The sequence below is a fragment of the Phymastichus coffea genome, unplaced genomic scaffold (genome assembly GCF_024137745.1).
Source record: "Phymastichus coffea isolate CEN01 unplaced genomic scaffold, Cenicafe_Pcof_1.1 PCOF00011, whole genome shotgun sequence".
Classification (NCBI taxonomy): domain Eukaryota; kingdom Metazoa; phylum Arthropoda; class Insecta; order Hymenoptera; family Eulophidae; genus Phymastichus; species Phymastichus coffea.
In genome coordinates, this window is record NW_026706822.1 from 1,159,527 (window position 1) to 1,182,306 (window position 22,780).

The 22,780-nt window shown below is 38.8% G+C and overlaps 1 protein-coding gene across 1 annotated transcript; it reads left to right on the top strand.

Annotated features, from left to right (window-relative positions):
• Positions 1-1,632: 1,632 nt before the first annotated feature.
• LOC131672220 (uncharacterized) lies at positions 1,633-2,805 on the top strand. Its single transcript, XM_058949305.1, has one exon. The coding sequence runs from the start codon at positions 1,633-1,635 to the stop codon at positions 2,803-2,805; it is 1,173 nt and encodes a 390-aa protein (XP_058805288.1).
• Positions 2,806-22,780: the final 19,975 nt, after the last annotated feature.

Consider the following 22,780-nt stretch of genomic DNA (forward strand, 5'->3'; position numbering starts at 1 on the left):
GTGGACCCAAGAGAAATTTTACCATTCGAGCAGTTTAAATCGCAGTTTTCCAGCTCTGACGGCGAAAGTGTGTCGGAGTCTAAAGTAGCCGGGCAGGTCAATGATCAATATAAGAAGAGGGGAGAGAACCTCTTACAATTGATTAGGATCGGACATCTTAGTCCAAGCGAGCTCCAAAGCGTTAAGCGACTATTAAAAAGGTACCCACACGTATTTCTACTACCTGGAGAACCATTGCCCTGCACGGACTTAATAGAACACGAAATTCATCTTGAAAATAGAATTCCCGTAAATACCAAACAGTATAGGCACCCTCCCGTTCATAGACAATTTATTTCTCAAACGTTAAGAAAACGATTGGAAGACGGAATAATAGAAGAATCGAATTCACCATATAACTCGCCGCTTTGGATAGTACCTAAAAGCCCGGCAAGTGATGGAACCCTAAGGTGGAGAATGGTCATCGATTTCCGAGAATTGAATAAAAAAACTGTCGGTGACGCTTACCCTTTACCGAATATAGGGGATATATTAGATCAACTAGGGGGATCCCTTTATTTTTCAACGTTTGACCTTGTGAATGGATTTCAACAAATACCCTTAAGAAAAGAAGACAGGCCCAAGACAGCGTTTTCCTCGTTTGATGGGCATTTCCAATATAAGAGGATGCCGGAAGGATTGATGAACGCGCCGGCAACATTCCAGAGAATGATGAATGTATTGCTGCGCGGGCTGCTAAATGTAGAGATGCTAGTGTACCTAGACGACGTAATAGTTTATGCTAAGAACCTTCATGAACATGAAGTGAAGGTTGGTAAACTTTTTGAGAGACTATCGGATGCGGGACTAGTCCTACAGCCCGACAAGGTGAATTTCCTTTGTAGGGAAGTAAAATTCCTTGGGCATATTGTAAGTGGTCGAGGAGTCGAGCCAGACCCTAAACTAGTCGAAGCTGTAATGAAGTTCCCAAGGCCAAAAGGAGTGAGAAGTGTTAGGTCTTTTCTAGGACTGTCCAGATACTATAGGCGATTTATTCAAGATTATTCGAAAATTGCCAAACCCCTCAGTGATCTTACAAAAAAAGGACAAGAATATGATTGAGGACCTGTACAGAAAGAAGCCTTTGAAAAGCTTAAAAAACTCCTATGTGTAACTCCGATTCTAACATTTCCGGACTTCAATAAACCATTCACGCTAACTACAGACGCCTCAGATTACGCGATTGGAGCGGTACTTTCACAAGAAGAAGATGGAGTCGATAGGCCTGTAGCTTATTTGTCAAGACTGCTAAGTAAACCTGAAAGAAATTATACGACCACTGAGAAAGAGTGTATCTCAGGTTTATACGCGATAAATCAGTTCCGGCCATATCTCTTATGCAACAAATTCACGCTAGTCTGTGACCATGAACCTTTGAACTATATGCATACGCGCAAGGACCCTGGACAACGCCTTATGAGATGGATGTTCAAGTTTACGGATTACCAATACACCTTCAAGTATAAGGCGGGAAAATTGAATTGTACTGCCGATGCACTGTCAAGGAACCCGGTAAATTTACAAGAATACTTGGATGAAAAGGAACAAAAAGAGAAAGAACTGAATGAAAACATACCGAAAATTCAAGTAATGATGCTGAGAAATAAAGTGAGTAAAGGGAAAGTCACTAAAGAACAGACCGAAGAAGATCCAGAACAACCGGTAGCGATACGAAGAAGAGTGCATACCGTATCCAACGAGCCTAGACCGAAAGGCAGGCCAGTAGGGGCCAAAACGAATAAAGGAAGACCGCAGCTGGATCATAGCACCGTCGCAGAAAGAACGAGAAGTAAAAGGCCTGTGCCTACGACCTCGAAAGATACTAAGAATGCTCGCCCAAATGCTACCAATACTGAAATACATGAGAAAACCTGGGCGCCAACCGATAAAGAAAAGATGCGATCGAAAAGAGTCCAAGAGCTAAAGAATTACGAAGCGGAACTTCCCACAGACGAGTCAAGTACAGAACCCATCGAGGAGATCCAACAGAGAAAACAACTGACCAACCAAAACTATGAGTCCGTGGCAAATACTTCCGAAATAGAAATAGTTGTAAACAAAAATGCGAATGAGGACGAGAAACGAAAGTCGGCTCGTCCTAAATTACATTGGCGCGTGGAAGAAATTTTAAATCGATTGGACCGAGAGAGTCAAAGCTCGATTATGTCGGACTCTGAGGCGGATATGAGCAAACGACGGCCCAGTTCCTCGAGACGTTCTGTGATATCCTCTACTGGTGTAGAGGATAGGGACGCGAAAGAAGTTCATGACAGTACAGACAACCGGCCTCCCACAGAGGACCCGCGATATAGCGGACTAAGAAGAGGTAAAGATACGGAAATAGAAGCGAATGAGGATCAAGAACCCCAAACGAAGGGTCCGAAAATAAATAAGGCTAGTGGTACGACGACTGAGGAAGTTCTATCCGAAACAACCGAAGAGTCAATTGAAATACCGATCACTGGACCCCAAACTAGCGCGAGTTCTGAGGAACCTGAGGACGAAATCTCCGAGGAAAACGCAAATAGTGCAGGTCGAGGGGACCACGACGATTTAGGGAAGGGACCAAGGACCAGTCTGACACCAGACGAAGTCTGGACATCGGCAGAGAAATTCGAAGCCAGTCTACGTCGACATAGGAGCTTGGACAACGTATCGTACTTTTGGGACGATTTGGGTCTAGCCCAAGATAACAAAACCATAGAAATGCCTTCTCATTTCTCAGACGGTGATGAACCGTTTCCAGAAATACAGGAAACACTATAGGAACTCGACCCATATGACGACGAAATCGAGACTAATGAAGAAATGGCTGGACGAATCAGAAAATTGGTGGAAGAATCTCAAAAGGTCGTTGCCTCTCAAATTGAACAGAGTAGTGATAGCGATGAAAACGATGCGTCACATGAAAACCAGAGCCAACACACGGAGTATTCAAGCGAAATCAACAGAGAGAACCGTGACGACGTGGCGGAAGTGCCGCGTCATAGAGGAATTTCAGTGACTCCGAGCATAAAGGTAGGAGCACCAACTGCCAAAAGTACGCCCATGGTTCACGGGCGACGCCCTGTAGTGAAATTCAAGGGACTAAACGATATCACTGAGGAATCGGCTACGAAAGATGAAACGCCGGTAGACTTACATTTTTCACAAGCACCCGTAGAGGATGAATTGTTTCTCATGGTACCCCTACCCTTGGGACCATTAAATCAATATAAAAGACCCGAAAATTATCGAAATCCGACTTTTAGTAGCGAGGGTACTAGCGGTGATCAAACGTTGGGACCTGCGAATTATATTCTTCAAAATAATGTCAGCACGAGCCAACAGTGTTTGACTTATAAGAGGAATAACATTGTTCATTTTATTTCACGGAATTTCGACAATAAAACCTCCGTCTCCAAGCTATTAGAGGAAATTGGAGCGATAGACTTACGGAACATGAAGATCAAAAGCCAAAAATTGGACAGATTCTAACAACCGAGTACAAAAATAAATACATCTTCTCAATTGTCGTTAAGGACAAGTACCACGACTCCACTAGTATAGAAGCCATTAAAATAGGGTTAATAAACTTAAAAAAATTGCTCCAGCAGAAAAAACTGAGTAGTTTTCGTATAGTTTGGAGAGGAGATTATTCCGATGACTTAGGGCCCGGACTATTAACCGAAATCTTAATTAGAATATTCAAAAACAGTCCTGTAAAGGTTACAATCTGCTATGGTAAATCCATTATACCCCCAGAGGACGAAAGAAAAGAGATTATCCGAACTTTACATGATAGTCTTGTTGGAGGACATAAGGGAGTCAATCAAACTTATCAAAAGATAAGGGCTCGGTATCATTGGACTGGACTACGCAATGATGTGCTGGATTACGTCAGAAGGTGCCCGAGATGCCTCGAAAAAAAAATTGACCGGCATAAGACAAAAGAGCCAATGTTAATTACAGATACGCCGATAGAGGCGTTTGATAAAGTATCAATTGATACTGTAAGAAAGCTCCGGACCACTCCTGGTGGAAACTCTCACGTGCTAACGATGCAATGCAATCTGACTAAATACTTAATTGTAGTACCGATAAAGGACCTTAGAGCAACCACTATCGCTGACGTACTAGCCAGACACTTAATATGCCAATTCGGTGCCCCTAGAGCAATATTGTCAGATCGAGATACTAGTTTCCTTTCGGAAATTGTAGAATCACTTCTACAACTATTCAAAATCCATCATTTAACCACTTCCGGTTATAAGCCCCAGACCAATGGGTCACTCGAAAGGAGCCATGCACCCTTGATAGACTTTATACGTATACAGGGTGGACCATTTTAAGTGAGCCAGTACGTTTTCTCGGAAACTAGTGGGGATAGCGAAAAATGTTTCAAACAAAAGTTGTCCAACTTGGAGGGGGACATACCCTCATGACCTTGCCTCTGTCCTTGGATATAAGGTTCAAGGTCATTTCAAGGTCAACTTTATTTTCTTAAACGGGACCCCCTATTTTTGACCCTGGATTTGGAAAGAACGGGAAATTCTACGTTCAGATGACCTATTATACATGGGGTCTGGGGTGACCCTCAAGGTTATTTGAAGGTCATTTTTATTTTTTTACGAGTGTAAGATTTACGAAAAATAGTTTCATACAAAAGTTGCTCAACTTTAGGACATACCCTTATGACCTTGCCTGTGACCTTGGAGGTCAGGTTCAAGATTATTTCAAGTTTAACTTTGTTTTTTTAAACGGGGCCCCTTATTTTGATCCCGGATTCGGAAAGACCGGAAATTCTACTCAACGTCTTGTTTAGCCGTCACGTGTGCGGTCTATGTTGCCCTGTTTATTCATGGTCGTAATGTGATGAAGAAGATAAGTGATTAAAGTATTTTGAATTTACTATTTATTTACCAAATTAATCAATTGTTAATTACATGTGAAATATTTTACAGTAAGTGTTCAAAGACATTTCCTTCTCTTTGAATGCATAATTCAATTCTCCGATGAAAATTATCTACTGTCCTTAGTAGTACATCCTGCGGTATGTTCTGACATGCGATCCTGATCCTATCTATCATGTCTTCTCGGGTAGTTTGTTGTTCTTGATAAACGACATTCTTCAAGTATCCCCATAAGTAAAAGTCAGGAGATGTCAAGTTGGGAGATCGTGGTGGCCATGCAACTGGTCCACCGCGACCGATCCATCTACCATTGAATCTGTTGTCCAGGTAAGCTCTAACATTTCTGTGGAAATGCGCAGGAGCTCCATCTAACTGCATCCACATTCTCAGTCTTGTTTGGAGGTCAACTTCTTCCAGTAGTGCATCTACTTCATTTTGTAAAAATCGAGAAAAGTTTTCCCCATTGACATTTCCCTCAAAAAAATAAGGTCCAATCACATGTCCATTGATAATGCCACACCACACGTTGACGCTCCAACGATGCTGATGATCTATGTGTCGATGCCAATGAGGATTTTCAGCTGACCAATAATGACAGTTGTACCTGTTGAGCTCCCCATTATTTTTGAATGTAGCTTCGTCAGAGAACATGACATTACGGAAAAAAGTTCTGTCGTTTTGAATCATTTCTCTTGCCCAACGACAAAACTCCAGTCGTCTTTCCATGTCATCTGGTGTGATGGCTTGAGTGAGAGTGATGTGATATGGTCGGAATTATTGGCTTCTCAAAATTCTCAAGACAGTTTGTTTTGGTATGCTAGTTTCTCTTTGAATTTGTAATGTACTAATATGAGGATTGTCATGAATAATTGCCAATATCACAAGCACGCGAACATCATTCTCATCGTAAGTATGATGTCTTCGCGTACGAAATAAATGTCCTTGTTGAGCTTTCACATGAACCCTTCGAATGGTGTTACGATTAGGGTGTCTTCGATACGGGAAACGTTCTTGATAAAGTCTTGCAGCTCTACGATAATTCCCTCCGGCTAGACCAAGAATAATAATCATGTCAACACGTTCACGCGCAGTATAATCCGGCATACTCCGAAACAAAAAGCTTTTGATTTAATTTTTAATAAAAATTTGTAACAAAAAATTCTCTTCAATTCACGGTAAATGTTACTTTTATGGGGTAAAATGGATGGTTAAGCTAGAAAAGCATACGGTCTTGCGCTAGCATATGATAAAAGGGGCGAATCAACGCTTTCCGAATCCGGGGTCAAAATGAAGGGCCTCGTTTAAAAAAACAAAGTTGACCTTGAAATAATCTTGATCCTGACCTCCAAGGTCACAGGCAAGGTCATAAGGGTATGTCCTCAAGTTGAGCAACTTTTGTATGAAACTATTTTTCGTAAATCTTACACTCGTAAAAAAATAAAAATGACCTTCAAATAACCTTGAGGGTCACCCCAGACCCCACGTATAATAGGTCATCTGAACGTAGAATTTCCCGTTCTTTCCAAATCCAAGGTCAAAAATAGAGGGTCCCGTTTAAGAAAACAAAGTTGACCTTGAAATGACCTTGAACCTTACATCCAAGGACACAGGCAAGGTCATGAGGGTATGTCCCCCTCCAAGTTGGACAACTTTTGTTTGAAACATTTTTCGCTATCCCCACTAGTTTCCGAGAAAACGTACTGGCTCACTTAAAATGGTCCACCCTGTATATTCAGAGCGCTTTGACGATTGGGACCGTTTGACGCCGTTCGTGGTTTTCACAAACAATACTAGTATCCATAAAGCGACCGATTATTCCCCGTTCGAATTAGTATATGGACGAATTGCTAGGTTCCCGATGAAAATACCACGAGAAGAAAAATTACGAACATATAATCAATATTTGAAAGATCTTGTTTTACGTCTTACCGAATTAAAGATAGCGGCCGGCGAAAATCAAATACGTGAGAAAATCAAATCAAAAGAGCGGTATGACAGACATTCTAACACATTCAATGGGAAGGTTGAAGACTATGCATGGGTCCTAAACGAACCGCGAATAGGCAAGGCCGATAGTTACTACAAACGACCTTTGAAAATTATCGAAATTTTAAATTGAAAAAATATTTTATTAGAATTTCCGAATGGAAAGAAAGTACGCAAACACGTGGATAAACTGAAATTGAAACATTGACTATATGCTATATAAACTTGATCTTTTAAGGCCATAAATCTACACTTGCTATCTCGTACCTTTCAGAAAAGTTCTTCCTATCCAACATGCAAAACTTTCTCCTTCTTCTCCTATGCTCTTTACTCGCATTATCTGTTACGGACCTCCAAGCTTACATGATAGAAAATTTGAGCCAAAACCCAGGATTATATTATGAAAGATTGGGCCCCATGAGAATAAAAAGAGCGGATTGGAAAGTATACATTACGGTTGATACGAAGTACTTCTTGGCAAGGACCACCATAATACATGACCTTCATATATTACTTGGGAATTGCACCAAACACCTAGATGGAATGACGTGCAACAACATGTTAAACAAAGATATTTTGGATATAAAAGAGCTCACGCTTCAACAACTACAAACGGAAATTACTGAATCAATCGGAAACATGGGAAACATCCAGCCACCCAGGGTTCGGGGGCCCGGAAGCATCAGGAACAAAAGACTAATACCGTTTGGAGGGATAGGAAGGTTAAGCCACAGTTTGTTTGGATTGGTCACTGTGGACGAAACGAATAAAATAGACGTGAACATCGATCAATTATACCAAAACCAGAAATCGTTAATCAACCTCTTTAATAAAAGGACACACATTATTACCACGGGAATAAACAAATTGTTCACAATGATAGACATACATGGTGACAAAATCTTCCAGCTTGGAACCCAGATGCAGCAAAAATTCGAAAAATTAGAAAATGAAAACGCACGCTTGGAATATATGATTTCTGTACAATCTTTTGGAAGAATGTTGGAATCTAGATTAGATTATTTCATTAAAGGTTCAGAAAGATTTCTAGAAATTCTCCGCGCATTACGCATTAAAGGAAGGATAAGTGCACCCAGATTTAATAAACACTGATGTGCTGCATCAAATAGTTAATGATATCAAACATACTGTAACGGACCTTGATTTTCCCATTCCAACGGAGCATCTCAGAGTAGAAGAAGTTGTTAGAATTTCAAAAATCGATGCATCGCATCGCGAAGGAAGGACATATATAATGGTGCACTTGCCCCTTGTGGACAGAGATTAATACAATTTATATAGATTGCATTCTATATTAGTACCACAATTACCGATCTCTAAAAAAAGGTCAGCAGATATAAAATATAATTACCCTTACTTAGCCTTGAGCTCAGATCAAAAACAGTATATGCAAATGGACCATCAATCTCTATTAGATTGCACTCGAACTCACTACACCTTTGTATGCTCAGTAAAAGGACCCCTTCTAGATGTTAATCTGAATAAGAATTGTGAATTAAGAATGCTAATACAACCATCCAACCATGAGTTGTACCATTGTGATATAGTACTGAAAAGTCAGGAAACGACGCAATGGAATTATATTTCGATGGACGGATCGTGGATTTTCTCTGCTCATCAACTGGACACTATACGAATTGCTTGTCCGGACCGAATGGACCAGATGATCCACATACAAGAGCTAGGGATACTCAAAATCGCCCCAGGCTGTATTGGATACTCGAGTGACGCGACCCTGTTAACAGAAGCAAAAAAGAATGACACGAATATTTATCTATATAAACCAGATTTGAACCTCAACTTAACGACTCTATATCCTACCGTACATCTCTTATTCGATTCAGATATAAAATTAGAAAAATGGGTCCCGCAATCTGGAATGTGGACTAGCCAGGAAAAAGCTTTAAATGATATTATGGAGAAGGCAGAAACTATAAGTCAACACAATAAAATTACTACCTATCAATCCGGATTGATCTACGGAGGACTAAGTATCAATATTATTATGATAATTTTACTAATCGCACTTGCGTATAAATGGTGCACTACCTGCACATGGACCTCACATAGCACCAAAACTCACAAATCACCCGACGCTCGTAGACCTAACCGAGACCCTATCGCAAGAACCACATCGATTTTCCAAAGTCTAAAAATGACTAAGACTAGGAAGGATTCTAAACGGACGGATGAACCAAGAAAACCTGTTGGTCATACGTTAAGCGACGGTTCATTGGACCAAAATGAAACAAAATCAAAAGCATCATCTACACCGAAACCTAACCCCCAAAAGCGACACGACAATACTCTTGCACTACAAACCCAAATCGCAGAATTAACTTAATGACTACTAACATACTTATATGACCAACTCACGATCTGTTTCAGAAAAAAAAAGGAAGAAAAAGAAGAAAACACGACATGACTGAAATAACCAGAATTATGGTACAGGATCTTAAAAGTATAAAAATTCTTTACCCTGACCACTTGCTATTAAATGAACTTCTACGCAGATTGGAACAGATCGAACCAGTTCAGGAGTTTCATGCACTAAAAAAAATGGCCAATAGCAGCGTAAAAGTTGTGTTATGTAAATTCGATCAGATCGAACATGCTAGAATAGCTAGGAGGACTAAATCATGGACCCCTGACCTAATAACTAAACATTCATCGCGCATAGAAAGGACCAGAGTCTTTAGAAAATCTTTACCAAGACCAACTGATAACACACGCTTATTCTGCAGATTACCGTGGATTATCGAAAAAAATCGAAGAGAAGTGGCCTTTTTCGAGCATTTCGTAGAATTCGGACCCTTGCTATATCATAAAGTATTAAAAGATTCGAGGGGATCAATGGCCCTGGGATATGTCCAATACTACGATGCAGCTGATGCTGAGAGGGCAGTAGAAAGGTGTGACCCAGTATATGGCGCAGAATTCGCGCAAGTACGGAAACGACGTTGGAATCAGGACCATGAAACCAAACACCACTGGTTATGTGATGAACAAATAGAGCTTACGATTTACAAAGACCATGACAAGACTTGCATGTGGCAGCATCAGAAAAGGATAAGGGAGAAAAAGGCCAACGAACGTTATCCAAAATCAGAAGTTAGAAGACCACCGTCACACCTTATAGTCGTAAACACAAGCAATATCACAATTGACCCTGAACCCAAGCACGTGAAGTCCAAGGACCAAGCTGATACTCCACCTGAAGATGAAATAAGCACAAACATTGACCAAGAGCGAGAATATTTAGAAACTTATATATAAAATGGCGCAAAAGGGAGAAAGCTGATTACACTAAAATATAAATCTACCCAAAAAAAAAAAAAAAAAAAAAAAATGAATATTTTGTAGCTTAAAGGAAATTCTTTCAAACTAAGTATGATCATCTTTGTCACTTTTGTTAATCTTAGTTATACGCGCGCCGACGATTAAATAATACCTTCAATAATTGCATGTTTGTAGATACTACCCGTGAACTAATTGTAAAACCCCGTTTAACGGTTCTCGTAGTACATTCCACTTCCGATTTATCTACATTTCATCATTTATCTCTCTAAAGGACCATACTTAAAATTTACAGAGACCTTTAACATGGACCCACGGCTCAGATATGACGTTGAGTCGATGCTTAATAAAAACTATGGGCTTACAATGATATACATGGACCCAAACAGGAAAGCGGAAGCAATGTGGCTCGCTTGCCAATATGGACCCTTAGAAAAGATGATCGACGTGGCGATTCCCGAGAAATTCAGGGAAAGCATAGGATGCACGATCTTTTACTTTGCGGACCCCATTCATGCCCTGGAGGCAATCGAGCAGTTATTCAACAATCGAAAACCGTTTTCCAAGGAAATTCTGGGACTGGAAGAGGACTTACCGACCTATTATCAGCTTGAGAAGGCAATATTTGACCGCAACGACCTCTCGGAAGCCGCCAATGAACCAGACTTATCTGATGACGAGGATGGGCAAAGCACCGGCGTGAGTAGTGCCGCTCTGGTCCCCCAACCAAAAAAACCTTGGTCCTAAACACGATCGCCTAAATAGGATTCACTTCTTATTACCCTATAATTGGACCGAAGTAATGGCAAATAAGGCCTTACTAAAGTTTGGCCCTATGGACTACATAAAGTACATCCCAATGCGGAATGGAAACGGTTTAATGGGGTTCGCCGCATTTATTCATACCTCCGACGCAGAAAGGGTGGTCGCGAATAAGCTTGGCCAGTATTTAAAAGCCAGACTTATTCGCCCCAGGATCGTAAGGTACGGCGAAAACGCGTTGGACCTCTACGAAAAACACGATCTCTGCGGCCACTGGATTACCTCTAACGAACGCGGCAAGCACGTGTTACTCTGCGATATGCAGATCGGAAGTAATTTAAGGAAACACTACTTCTGCGGCAGGTCCATAGAATTAAGAGAATGGGACCAGCACCTAGAGGGCTGTAGTATTAGGAATTTTGATTATGTTAGTAAAATAAAACCAGAGCAGACATTAATCGACCTCGCTGGGCCTACAGAATCAGCAGCAAGGACCAACAACACGGCGCAGGCCATCTCGGATGATTTAGCACGGATAACAATCTAGGACCAGGTTATTCCCTTATTAAATACATGTCCACACCCCCTTCTTTATACGCTATCATCAATTATAATAATGGACTAGGAATAAAGGACCTATATATATTTACTAATTTAGTCACTAATTTATTCCTTACCGACCCATTGGAGACCCTGTGGCTCTTGATACATTGCCGAGGACGGCAACGATTCCTAGGGGGGAGGGATGTTACGTGAAGCTTCATTGTATTATAATTGTATTTTGTCAAATAATATCTCGGACCCGAGATTTCCGTTCGGACATAGTATAATCAGCAGTATTCGTGTGCGCGACTCGGTGGAAACGTGCGGCAGAGGCTGATTCACGCTGCGGCAGCATGCTGCGACGGCATGCTTCGGTCAGCGTGCTTAGCTACGTAAGACGAGCCGATACGAGAAACGTAAACGTTTAAAGTATATGTGCGAGAGAGAGACGGAATGCGAGGGAAAAAAGATATATAATGAACCGGCGAAAACAACGTAGCGATCCTCAGTTAGTCAGGAGTGAGCGCTCAACCAAGAAGCCTGCAATCTATAACTTAAGAGTTTGAAAATATAAGAGATATAACCAAATATTCGAAGTACCGAGTACCATTATTTCTAGAAATTCTGTGTAAACAAAAATCGTAGCAATATTCGCTCATTTCGTATTGGAATATTATTGGACAAAAGGAAAAGAAATATATATATATATATAGGACCAGTTAAACAAACCGAATTCAAAAGGAGTGATTGCCCACATAACGAACCAAACAATATTTCGGACCAGAACAACAGAGTGAGTACTTCCGGCCTCTATTCTCGATAAACCGAAATCTTTTCCTTATTGTTTTTTTTTATCTCCCTCTCATCGCTTCAATACTACTTACCGTATTCAAGGTTCCCCTTTTGGTGAATCCATTTGTTTGCGTACCGGGACCAGGTGTGTAAGCACGACCGACCGCGCATTTTAGAATATTTATTTAATAAATCGCGAACTAGATAGTAGCGCAATATTGTTACTAGACGTGCTATCTGATGTATCAAAATATATATAAATCTATCCAACGTACCCGTGTAAGTTCATTTTAATAAACAAGCGAGCCCCCCCCCCCCTTTCTTTCCCATTACTCTCGCTTACCGCTCGTGCGGACGAACCTCACATATTAACGGTAAAAACGCGATTCATTCGCTGACACGGTCGGGGTACCGTACTGAAGGTTTAATTCGCCCGAGTCAGGACCACTCGGAGCTAAAAACGGTCTAACACGTGGCCGTTTTGAAAAGACATCAAAACTGTCACGTAACAAACTCCATCTCCTTCAATTTGGTTTGGAATGACTCGTAATGGGTTAACATTTCCTCCGACTTTTATGGAATTATTTAAATTGATTTCAATTGAATTCAAATGAGAAACGCAAGTTTGACATCTCTATCATATTACTCTACTTAAGTTAGGCTGTAACATATATTCTTCAAGAGAATTCAAAGCAGTAATTATTATATTTTTCCATCTAATAAAATCATCCTTATTAGCGTCTGAGTTGTAATAGGCTTTCCATGAACCGCGTACTGTATTTTCAAAATAAGAAATAGAAACCATTGTAATGAAAATGCGCGTAGGGTAACTAGTAATACAACTACTACTACTACTACAACTACTACTAGTACTACTACTACTGGTTGTCACTGCTAAAAAAGCTAGTGAAGCGGGCTGTCTCAAAAGACTGTGCTCTTTTCCAATCGAGCACGGCTTTTAAGCACTATGGTTGCGCTGAAAGCAGCGGTTTCGGCGCTGTAGGTTGAAGAGGGGGTAATTATAGAAAATGTGGGGGTGGGTGGGTGATGGTTGCGTCTAGCAAGCTAGAGACGCTACCCCCTCTCCAAGGGCCTACAGTCAGCCACCATAAGCTTACTAAGCGCCCTACTATCGAAGGAGAGCGAGAGAGAGACAGAGAACAGCATCCACACTATACGGCGTACCTGCCTAGCAAGCTAGAGACGCTATCCCCTCTCTGAGGGCCCACACTCAGCTACCGTAAGCTTACTAAGCGCCCAACTATCGAAGAAGAGCGAGAGAGGGAGAGAGAGAAAGAGAGAACAGCATCCACACTATACGACGCACCTGCCTAGAAAGCTAGAGACGCTACGCCTTCTCCGAGGGCCAACACTCAGCCAGCATAAGCTTACTAAGCGCCCTACTATCGAAGGAGAGTGAGAGAAACCATCATATAGCTTACCAAACATCCTACCAACTTCTACACCATCCTACCTTAAGAACTTCTGTAGGTGGGTGGAGTGGAGTGGGTGGGTGCGTGGCGGGGGGGGGGGGGGGTGCACTCTTACGAAGGGCCCACTGGCTTCTGTCTCAAGACATACGAGGTGTGTTCAAAAAGTAAGGTGACTTTGTATTTTTAAGAAAAAATATTTATTTATTTATCAATATTTATGTTGTCCCCTTCAAAGTAATCCCCCTCAGATACAATACACTTATGCCAACGGTTTTTCCAATCCTCAAAGCACTTCTCATAAGAACTTTTCGGTATAGCCTTGAGCTCTTCCAGCGATGCAGTCTTTATCTCTTCAATCGTTGCAAATCTCCGTCCTTTCATAGGTCTCTTTAGTTTTGAGAACAACAAAAAGTCACATGGGGTCAAATCCGGTGAATATGGTGGCTGAGGCATGATTGTGGTGTTGTTTTTGGCCAAAAAATCTCTCACAAGCAAAGATGAGTAAGCAGGGGCATTATCATGATGCAAAAGCCATGAATTGTTTTTCCATAATTCTGGGCGTTTTCTTCGTATTGCTTCTCGCAAACGACGCATAACTTCAAGATAATATTGTTTATTGACCGTACGTCCATATGGTAAGAACTCCTGATGCACCACGCCATGGTAATCGAAGAAAAGAGTGAGCAAAACTTTGACATTTGATCGAACTTGGCGTGCTTTTTTCGGTCTTGGCTCATCTGGGCTCTTCCATTGGGACGATTGGACTTTGGTTTCGATATCATAACCCATGATTCGTCACCAGTTATGACCCTTTTGAGTAAATCTGGGTCGTCGGTGACGTCATTCAACAGTTCTTGAGCGATGCTCATGCGACGGTTCTTTTGGTCAAAATTTAGCAATTTCGGAAGAAACTTCGCTGACACACGTCTCATGCCCAAAACGTTAGAAAAAATTTCATGGCACGAACCAAGCGATATACCAATATCCTCAGCAACTTCTCTGATAGTAATTCGACGATTTTCCAGAACAATTTTCTTTACTGCTTGAACGTTTTCATCAGTTGTTGACGTGCTTGGACGTCCAGAGCGAGGCTCGTCATTGGCATCTTTCCGGCTATCTTGGAAGAGTTTGTACCACTTGTAAACATTTTTTTTACTCAGAACAGTTTCACCGTATGCCACCGTCAATATTTCAAGTGTTTCGGAGCACTTTATTTTATTTTTTACACAAAATTTGATGCAAATCCTTTGACCCATATTTTCGATCGCAAGAAATCGTCGAGCACGCAAAACACTTATAACCTTTACGCCTCTCACAACCAAACAAAAAATGCTATACACTTGAAACTTGGTACAGATGTTTGGGAAGAGTGTACCAACATAACAAAACAAAAAAATCGATAATCGAAAGTACGTTGCCCGTGAAATTTGAAAAGTCACCTTACTTTTTGAACATACATCGTATACCTTATGTATTGGCGACGCATCTTCAATGCATAAGCTACATCGATTACCTTTTATATACTCAGCGGAAGGTGTCAAAGGTACATCAAATGCGTTTTAGACACTCAGCATAGGGTCTCACTCTGTCGAAGGGGCCCATTGACACGCAGGAGTTGTCAAAGGTACATCAAATGCGTTTTAGACATTCAGTATGGGGTCTCACCTTATCGCGATAAAAAGGTGTCGCGGTAGTGTGATACCGCGACACCTTCATCGGGCGGCCTGTTTGTATCCCAGAACATACACATATCTCTTATACATTGGCGGCATCCTTTGTCGACTCCTTTGTGTCCCGGAACATACATTGCTTATCTACTCATCTCCTATCAAAGTCTTAATCATACAGTTCTCTTTTACTAAATCATCGTTTTTAAAAACTAAATCAACATCCATTTCTGCTTTTATTGATTTGGAAGAACCTTGATGATTTTTTCGACAATCGTGCACCTTATCTTTTTTACTTTACATTGCTTACTTTATGTATAGCTTCCAACATGCGTATCCAATAATCTTTTTATTAAAGTAATCTATCACCGTAACATGACCTCCATTATAATAATAACATTTTATGTAAAGTTTATTAAAATATTTTTATAAATATTTATAAGTATTAAATTTTATTTCACCACTCAAACTATTATTTTGACGAGACCTTGTTGTTCATGCAGCAACATAACAACCCGTTAGCTCAGTAATATTATTGGGATCCTCATTTGTAGTACCATTACTATATTATAAAAAAATTATAAAGAATGGATGAAAAAAGATTGATTCAGGACAAATTAAGAAATTTTACACAAAAAAATATTATTTTACAGAAAATTGGTTATATTGTGATAGTAAAATAAAATATCTTATTGATGATTACGTATTTAACATATTGCTGTAAATTAAGATATAAAGGTCGTTTTTGAAATTATTTGTAAATTTAAAAAATTAATTTAAACAATTAATTATTAGCATGATTAAATATAATGTAAAAATCGTAGTTTGTATAAAATATTGACTATATGGTTAATTTGTAACGTACTATGTCTGGTTTGTACACAAGACTGCTTTGCTAAGCTTTCAGTTTTCTTTCTTACATATCTTTCATTACGTTTTAATGAGTTGGCATCATGTGTGTGGCAATTTAGTGCTGACTAGTAGGTATTAATTTTGGATTAGCCAATACCAGCATCGAGCATACATATAAATATAAAAAATATGTTTTATTTAAAAAGTAAAATAAGTTCTTAACCTTTAGTCTCACCGTATATACTTACCAGCAGCAGATTTTAGATTTGTATCATAATACCTATGATTTGTTCTCTTCCCTGTTTCAACCGTCACAATCAATCCACAAAGGTAGCATTTAACGTGCCATTTGCTAACAATACCTTGAAACTGATTGTATTGTAAATATCAAAGAGACAAGGGTTTGTTACATACATGACACCATATATTCTCTGCTACTGTTGACTTTTTAATAATTGCACGTTCTTCTAAAATCGATGGATCTATTGTATTTTGACTCACTGTTGTGTTCTCCATAATTATGCCTCTTTGTACAATCTGTGGACTCAATGACTTTTGATCTGTTGTTTTCTCTTGACTCCCCACTTCACCCCCAAGGTCATGAATTCAAACCTGCGACGAAAAATGAGGGGTCCCATTTAAAAAGTAAGATTGACCTCGAAATAACTTCGGGGGTGGGGTGGGGGATCATTTGGACCCCATATATATTACATGATTTGAACGTAAAATTTCCCGCTCTATCCGAATCCGGGATAAAAAATAGGGGTTTCCATTTAAAAAAACAAAGTTGACCTTCAAATAACCTTGAAAATCATTTTCAAGGTGAACACTGATCTGACAAGTAGATGATCCCCCACTGTCCTAAACAACTTTTGTATGAACAATTTTTTTATACAACATGAACTTTGCGAAATATTCAGGTCTGTCATTTAAAATGGGACACCCTGTATAACGAAAAAAAAGTAACATGAAAAAGAATAAAAATAGAAATGAGAATTTGTATCTTCATTTACAGATAATTAGCCATACACATTTACATTTATGCATTCTTACAGAATAATACAGAATAATAATTAAACTTGTACTTCAATATTTACAAACAACAAACTAACATCTATTTCAGGAATTCTACTGCTATGAACTTTTCTACCTTGTTTATTCTTTGTAGCATTAACAAATTTCAATATTCTGTATTTTTCTCTTTTCTTCATGAATTTTCCTTTTTTCTTTCCCACAACTCCTTTGACATCGCGTATTTTTGGAAATATTTTAGAAAAAGCAACACATAACAACCAAAAAAAGTCGAACGACATTACGGTACCATGTGTAGGCTAGATTGGCATAGTTAATACAGGCCAAATTTACAAGAGCCAGAGACGTACTATTTATATAAGGTGCCCCGGTGAAATTAATAAATTTTTATTGTCGCTTTTGTACAGTGATATTTTTGAAATTACTAATCCTTCTATTTAGCTATGTCAATAATTTATATATTTATCAAAAAAATAAGTATCAATAAACACTATTTTATCACGGGGCCCAAGATACCCTAAAACTTCATACGGCACCAAACGCCCAAGCCTCCTTAATATTGAAAGAATTACCACGTAAATATTATTACCAAAACGGAATAATATTACGAGAAGGGTATTTTGCATCATTAATGTGTCTATGTAAATTAAAATTATTGCTATTGTCAAGATAATTGTTATCTACAGCATCACTATGCCTTACAGTATCTAGAATATCTTACATCCAGATTATTTATTACATTACCAGGCCTAGTGGGTTCCTCTTCGATCGTACCTGGTTGCTGGTCCATTATCTGCTATAGAGGTGGAACTACTTCTTCTAACAATTGTGGCATAGTTCAAGCTTCAGCTGCTTCCAAATGAATTAGCACCGACTCTCCTTTCAAGCGAAATCGTCCTAATTTTTCACTCCATTCGTAATCTTTTTTCAAAAAGTGGTCACGACATAGGCCTGCAGTCCGTAAAATCGAGAAAGTCCAATATTGAAGAGATCGATTGCGTATAGAGACAAGTTTTCAACTTTCGTCGCTACTGTAGGGGTTAGTATATAGGAAAATATAAATTAGGCCATTATTATTATATATAATTGGCATTCTCAAAGTTGTCCGCGTAAATAGCATTTCCTGAGATTTGATTTGATTTCATGATAATGTATTAAAAACTTAGGATATAACCAAGGGGTATAACCTGAAGACATTTTGTTATTAAAAAAAAATTAAAAATTGTACGTAGAATAGAAATCCTATTCCTTGCTTCTATAGTTTTCAAAAGGCAAAAATATTTCCAATTGTCGTTCTTGAACAGAGTGAAATTTTACCATATAATGTTAATATATAATATGTTAAATTCCATGAAATTGAATTATTGATGAAACTAGATAAGGAGGTATCTAGCATTTAAATGTAAACATGAAATATATGTGTAATTTGATTTATATTACATTCATATCTTTAAAATGATTATTGTAAAAGTTGTTTTTATTTAAGAAACACTCAAACTGATCCGAGTGTTACCATCGGTATCGAAATTAGTACAAAGTTCGAAACGTTCAACTTAAACGAAAAAATCTAAATTTCGAAATATGCCTTTTAATCAAAATTAATCACTAAAATACATTGCAATTATGATGAATAGACAAACAAAAACTTTTAAAATAATCTACCACCCTCTTAAAAATATCCTTAAATATTCTACCGAAATCAAATATTGCCATCTGTTATTAAATATAAAAAAAAATTAATTATTATTAACCTTAATTAAAGAGCCGGATGCAATAAGGGGTTTAACGACCTTTCCGGAATGTGACTAATAAATGATCGATTTTCGAAATTCGAAAAAATACCATCGTATTCGTCTTGAAAATACCAACTTTTATGCATTTATCATTTTGTTATGCAATGACAAGTTTCGGAGAAAAAAATTAATAACAGGAAAATTTCAAAAGTAATTTTCAATATTTTTTTTCAAATTAATCGCTCTATTTTCTTCAAATGTCATCTGAATTTACCGATTCTTCTTTTAAACCATATGTAATCATCTAGCTTATTCATTAAATCTATAAAAAAATTAATATGAAATAATAGTAATTGTTTAATTAATTAATTAATCAAAGTATCAGATTCATTTAATGAATAATCGCTGAAATAGAGCAGTTTTAGAGCAATCGGCTTGGCTATGCAGCACCGAGCCGACGATAAAGAGTAGTGGCTTTTCGCTACATACACATCATAGTCTCTGTTGACCAATAGGTTGGTTCACCAGTTGAAATCGGCGTTCAGTTATTTTTTTTTAAAACTTCATAGAGTACTTTACCTTTACTTGTTGGCATCGATGATCCCCATCATTGGTATTTTGCATTAAATCTGTCCAGTTCTCCTTTGTTATTGTTTTTTTGGATGGTCAGTAAATAGATATTACTGTAATCGGCTTTCTATTGTCATTTATACTGATGCTGGTTGCTTATAGGTTAATTTTGCTCGTGAACGATTGTAAACGATGGATTAATTTTGTTTTTATTATGATTGTGGAACCTTCGTGTGCTTTTTTGAGTAGGTGATTTTTTTGTGTACGGTGTAGTTTAATGTTTATGTAGTTTTTCCTTATGAAATGAGTTTCGGAGATTAATATTATATCAATATTTTCGTGTAGTTCGAAAGCTCTTAGATCGAAATATCTCTGCATGAGTCCGTTTAGGTTCCAGATTGCTAGTTTTTATTTGCTCACTATGCCATTTTATTAACGAGGATGGTTAAAAGGTTTAGCATTGTATCCATCCTTTTCATTAATTACTCCATCATATTTTCAAGTTTGTTGTTATTTACTAAACAGTCTCAGGTGTTTACACTTGATTAAGATTTATTGTTTAAAGACAAGTTTATAATGCTTAGCAGAGTGTAATTCCGGTTCTGTGTAGCCGGACAGCGAAACTTAGAAATAACTAAATCAGTATAAGTACGAGTATTAGCTTGAATATCAGCTTGAATATGATCTATAGTATGAACTAGAATCTGAGCTAGAATCTGAACTCAAATACGGGCTGTGGATCCTGATCCAGCCTTTTTATACCATAGGTTGATGTGCCCCTTCCCTTTTTTTGCCGAATTAATATGCGGTGAGTAATATTCGTGGGAATATTATGGAGAACGTGCTTAGACTAATCTATCTCGCTAGATAGATTTACAAGTGTTTCCGGGAGGGTTGATACGATAAGAAGTTAAATTACCGATACCCGATTAGTTACCATAACCCGTCATGTGTGACACTTATTTACTTATCATGGTTCGTCACGTACGTTTTCTTAGTATCGACGTGACATCAATCTGTGTGTTTATTTGTTTTGATTCGTTTTTTTAATAAGGAAGGTACCCCAACCCAAACTCACCAATTTTGCTAATTCTTGATTATGTTGTAGTACATTAAAAAAGCAAGAGATTGGTATTTTTTTATCGGCGGAAAAACACATTTAAGGGGTGAAATCCACCCTCAAAGTTCACTCCCAAAAACATTTTTTTCAAATAACTTTTCTTCTAGTCAATATTTTTTAGTAGCCACCGTTCTAGCCGGTACTCTCCTCAATAAAGTGACTTATACATAACTTTTTTTATTGTGTTTGTGTTCTGCCTCACTGTTCTATTCCACGACGTACAATAGGTTATGGGCCCAGCACGCTTCCGCTGCGCTAATTAATCAAGGTAAGAACAGTGCGCGGTTTGAAACTTAGAGTAATCGAGGCAATGACGTCGCGCTTTGAGTCGAGTGTGTTAGAGTTGATAAACCGCAGAATTCCGATTTAGACTTGAAATATATTAGAGTATTAACGATTAGAAGCGATAGATGCCGGGAGTACCGAAAATAAAATCATCATAATGACGCGACCGAGAAGTAACAGAAGCGAGCGCGGACGTCATAGAGTACAGGTATCGAGCAATAAAAACGAGAATCGCATACTTAGAGAATCGCCGGTGCTTGTAAAAAAAATGGACACCATGACACCCGGCAAAGCATGTCCTAACATGCAGTGGCAAAAACGCGCGAACAGAGCGCAGAGAGAGAGCATTCACGCGGGAACCTTCCCAACGTGTGCGATATGTATATAGATATACATCACTAGAGAGACAGAGAGAGCGCGAGGCCGCGTTCGTTGCATATACGTCATGTAACACAAGAAAGAGATAGAATTTACACGTTGAATAGAAGAATAAAACTTAATAGAGTATCGAGAGTAAAGTAGATTCAATTAAAATAAAACTCGAGTATAAATATAAATATAAATAAAGTAAATTCAACTGAATAAAATTCAGACAATTATGTACATAATAAATTAATTAAACAAATCATAAGTTTGACAATTAGATTACTAGATGAACAATAACATTAGAGTAGAGCTGTGATATACATAGATGAATCAAGTCCGAAGAAGTCGAGTTGTTGCACTTGGTACAGTCAACCTCTCAACTGACTTTAGTAATTTATGTGAGTGTTGTTGAAGTGCCGTGAGCGCGTGCGATCGCCCCTGTTGAGTACTCTGCACTCTGTGTAGTCAGTCGGAAAATTAGGGAGCGCGCAAGCGACATTCTGCAATATGATCATTGATGATGACTGACCGGGGAAGTTGGAGGTACCCAACTTCTTCGGAAGGGAATCAAAACATTGTCTCCGTGAGTCTGACACTTGGTATTTTTAGATGGAGAACCAAGAGACAAGCGCCGAACAACAGTTGAACGCTGATGGTATGAGTGTTGCTGCCACGACCTCGAGCGAAATCGTAACCGATGCCGTTCAAATAACAGGTACGCATAACTAGATTTACGCAAATAGAGTATCTAATGAAAGTATGAATAGAGTATTCAATGAAATGGTAAATAGAGCTTTAGACGGTAAATTGAATAGAGTAGAATGCTATAATAATTAAAAATAGAGTAAGGATCCTTAAATTAGAGTAGAGTGTAAGAGTAAGTCCAAGTGTCTGATAGAATATTATTGTAGCAAACAGTCAAACAACAACATCGGCAACAAGGACACTCGCCACGTTCAGCTGCAACACCACCACCAAGGGCATTTACTCCGGCAGAGCTTGGTCCAGAGGTGTTAGACCAAACACCGGACGCAGCATGGTCTTCCAGCCTCAATCTGGAACAACTGGAGAGAGCGCAGACCTAACTAAGCTCGCCACTGAGATGGCAAGAATGGTGGAGGCACAAAAGAAAATTTGGCCCCATGTCAGCAGAGCACTCGAAATGAGCAACAAGCTGCTCGACCAAATGCTCGAAAAAGAACGTATAGAAGTTAGAAAACTAGAGGTAACTAGAGCAAACAATCAATATATTGATTCCATAAGACCTGTAACTTCCACACCACTTGCAAATAGAGTTGCACTTGAGCCAAACCTGGAGACTAACAATACTCTGGTTGAAAATATCACATTAACAAATACTCAACCTATTGTGTCCACTCAAGTCATTATT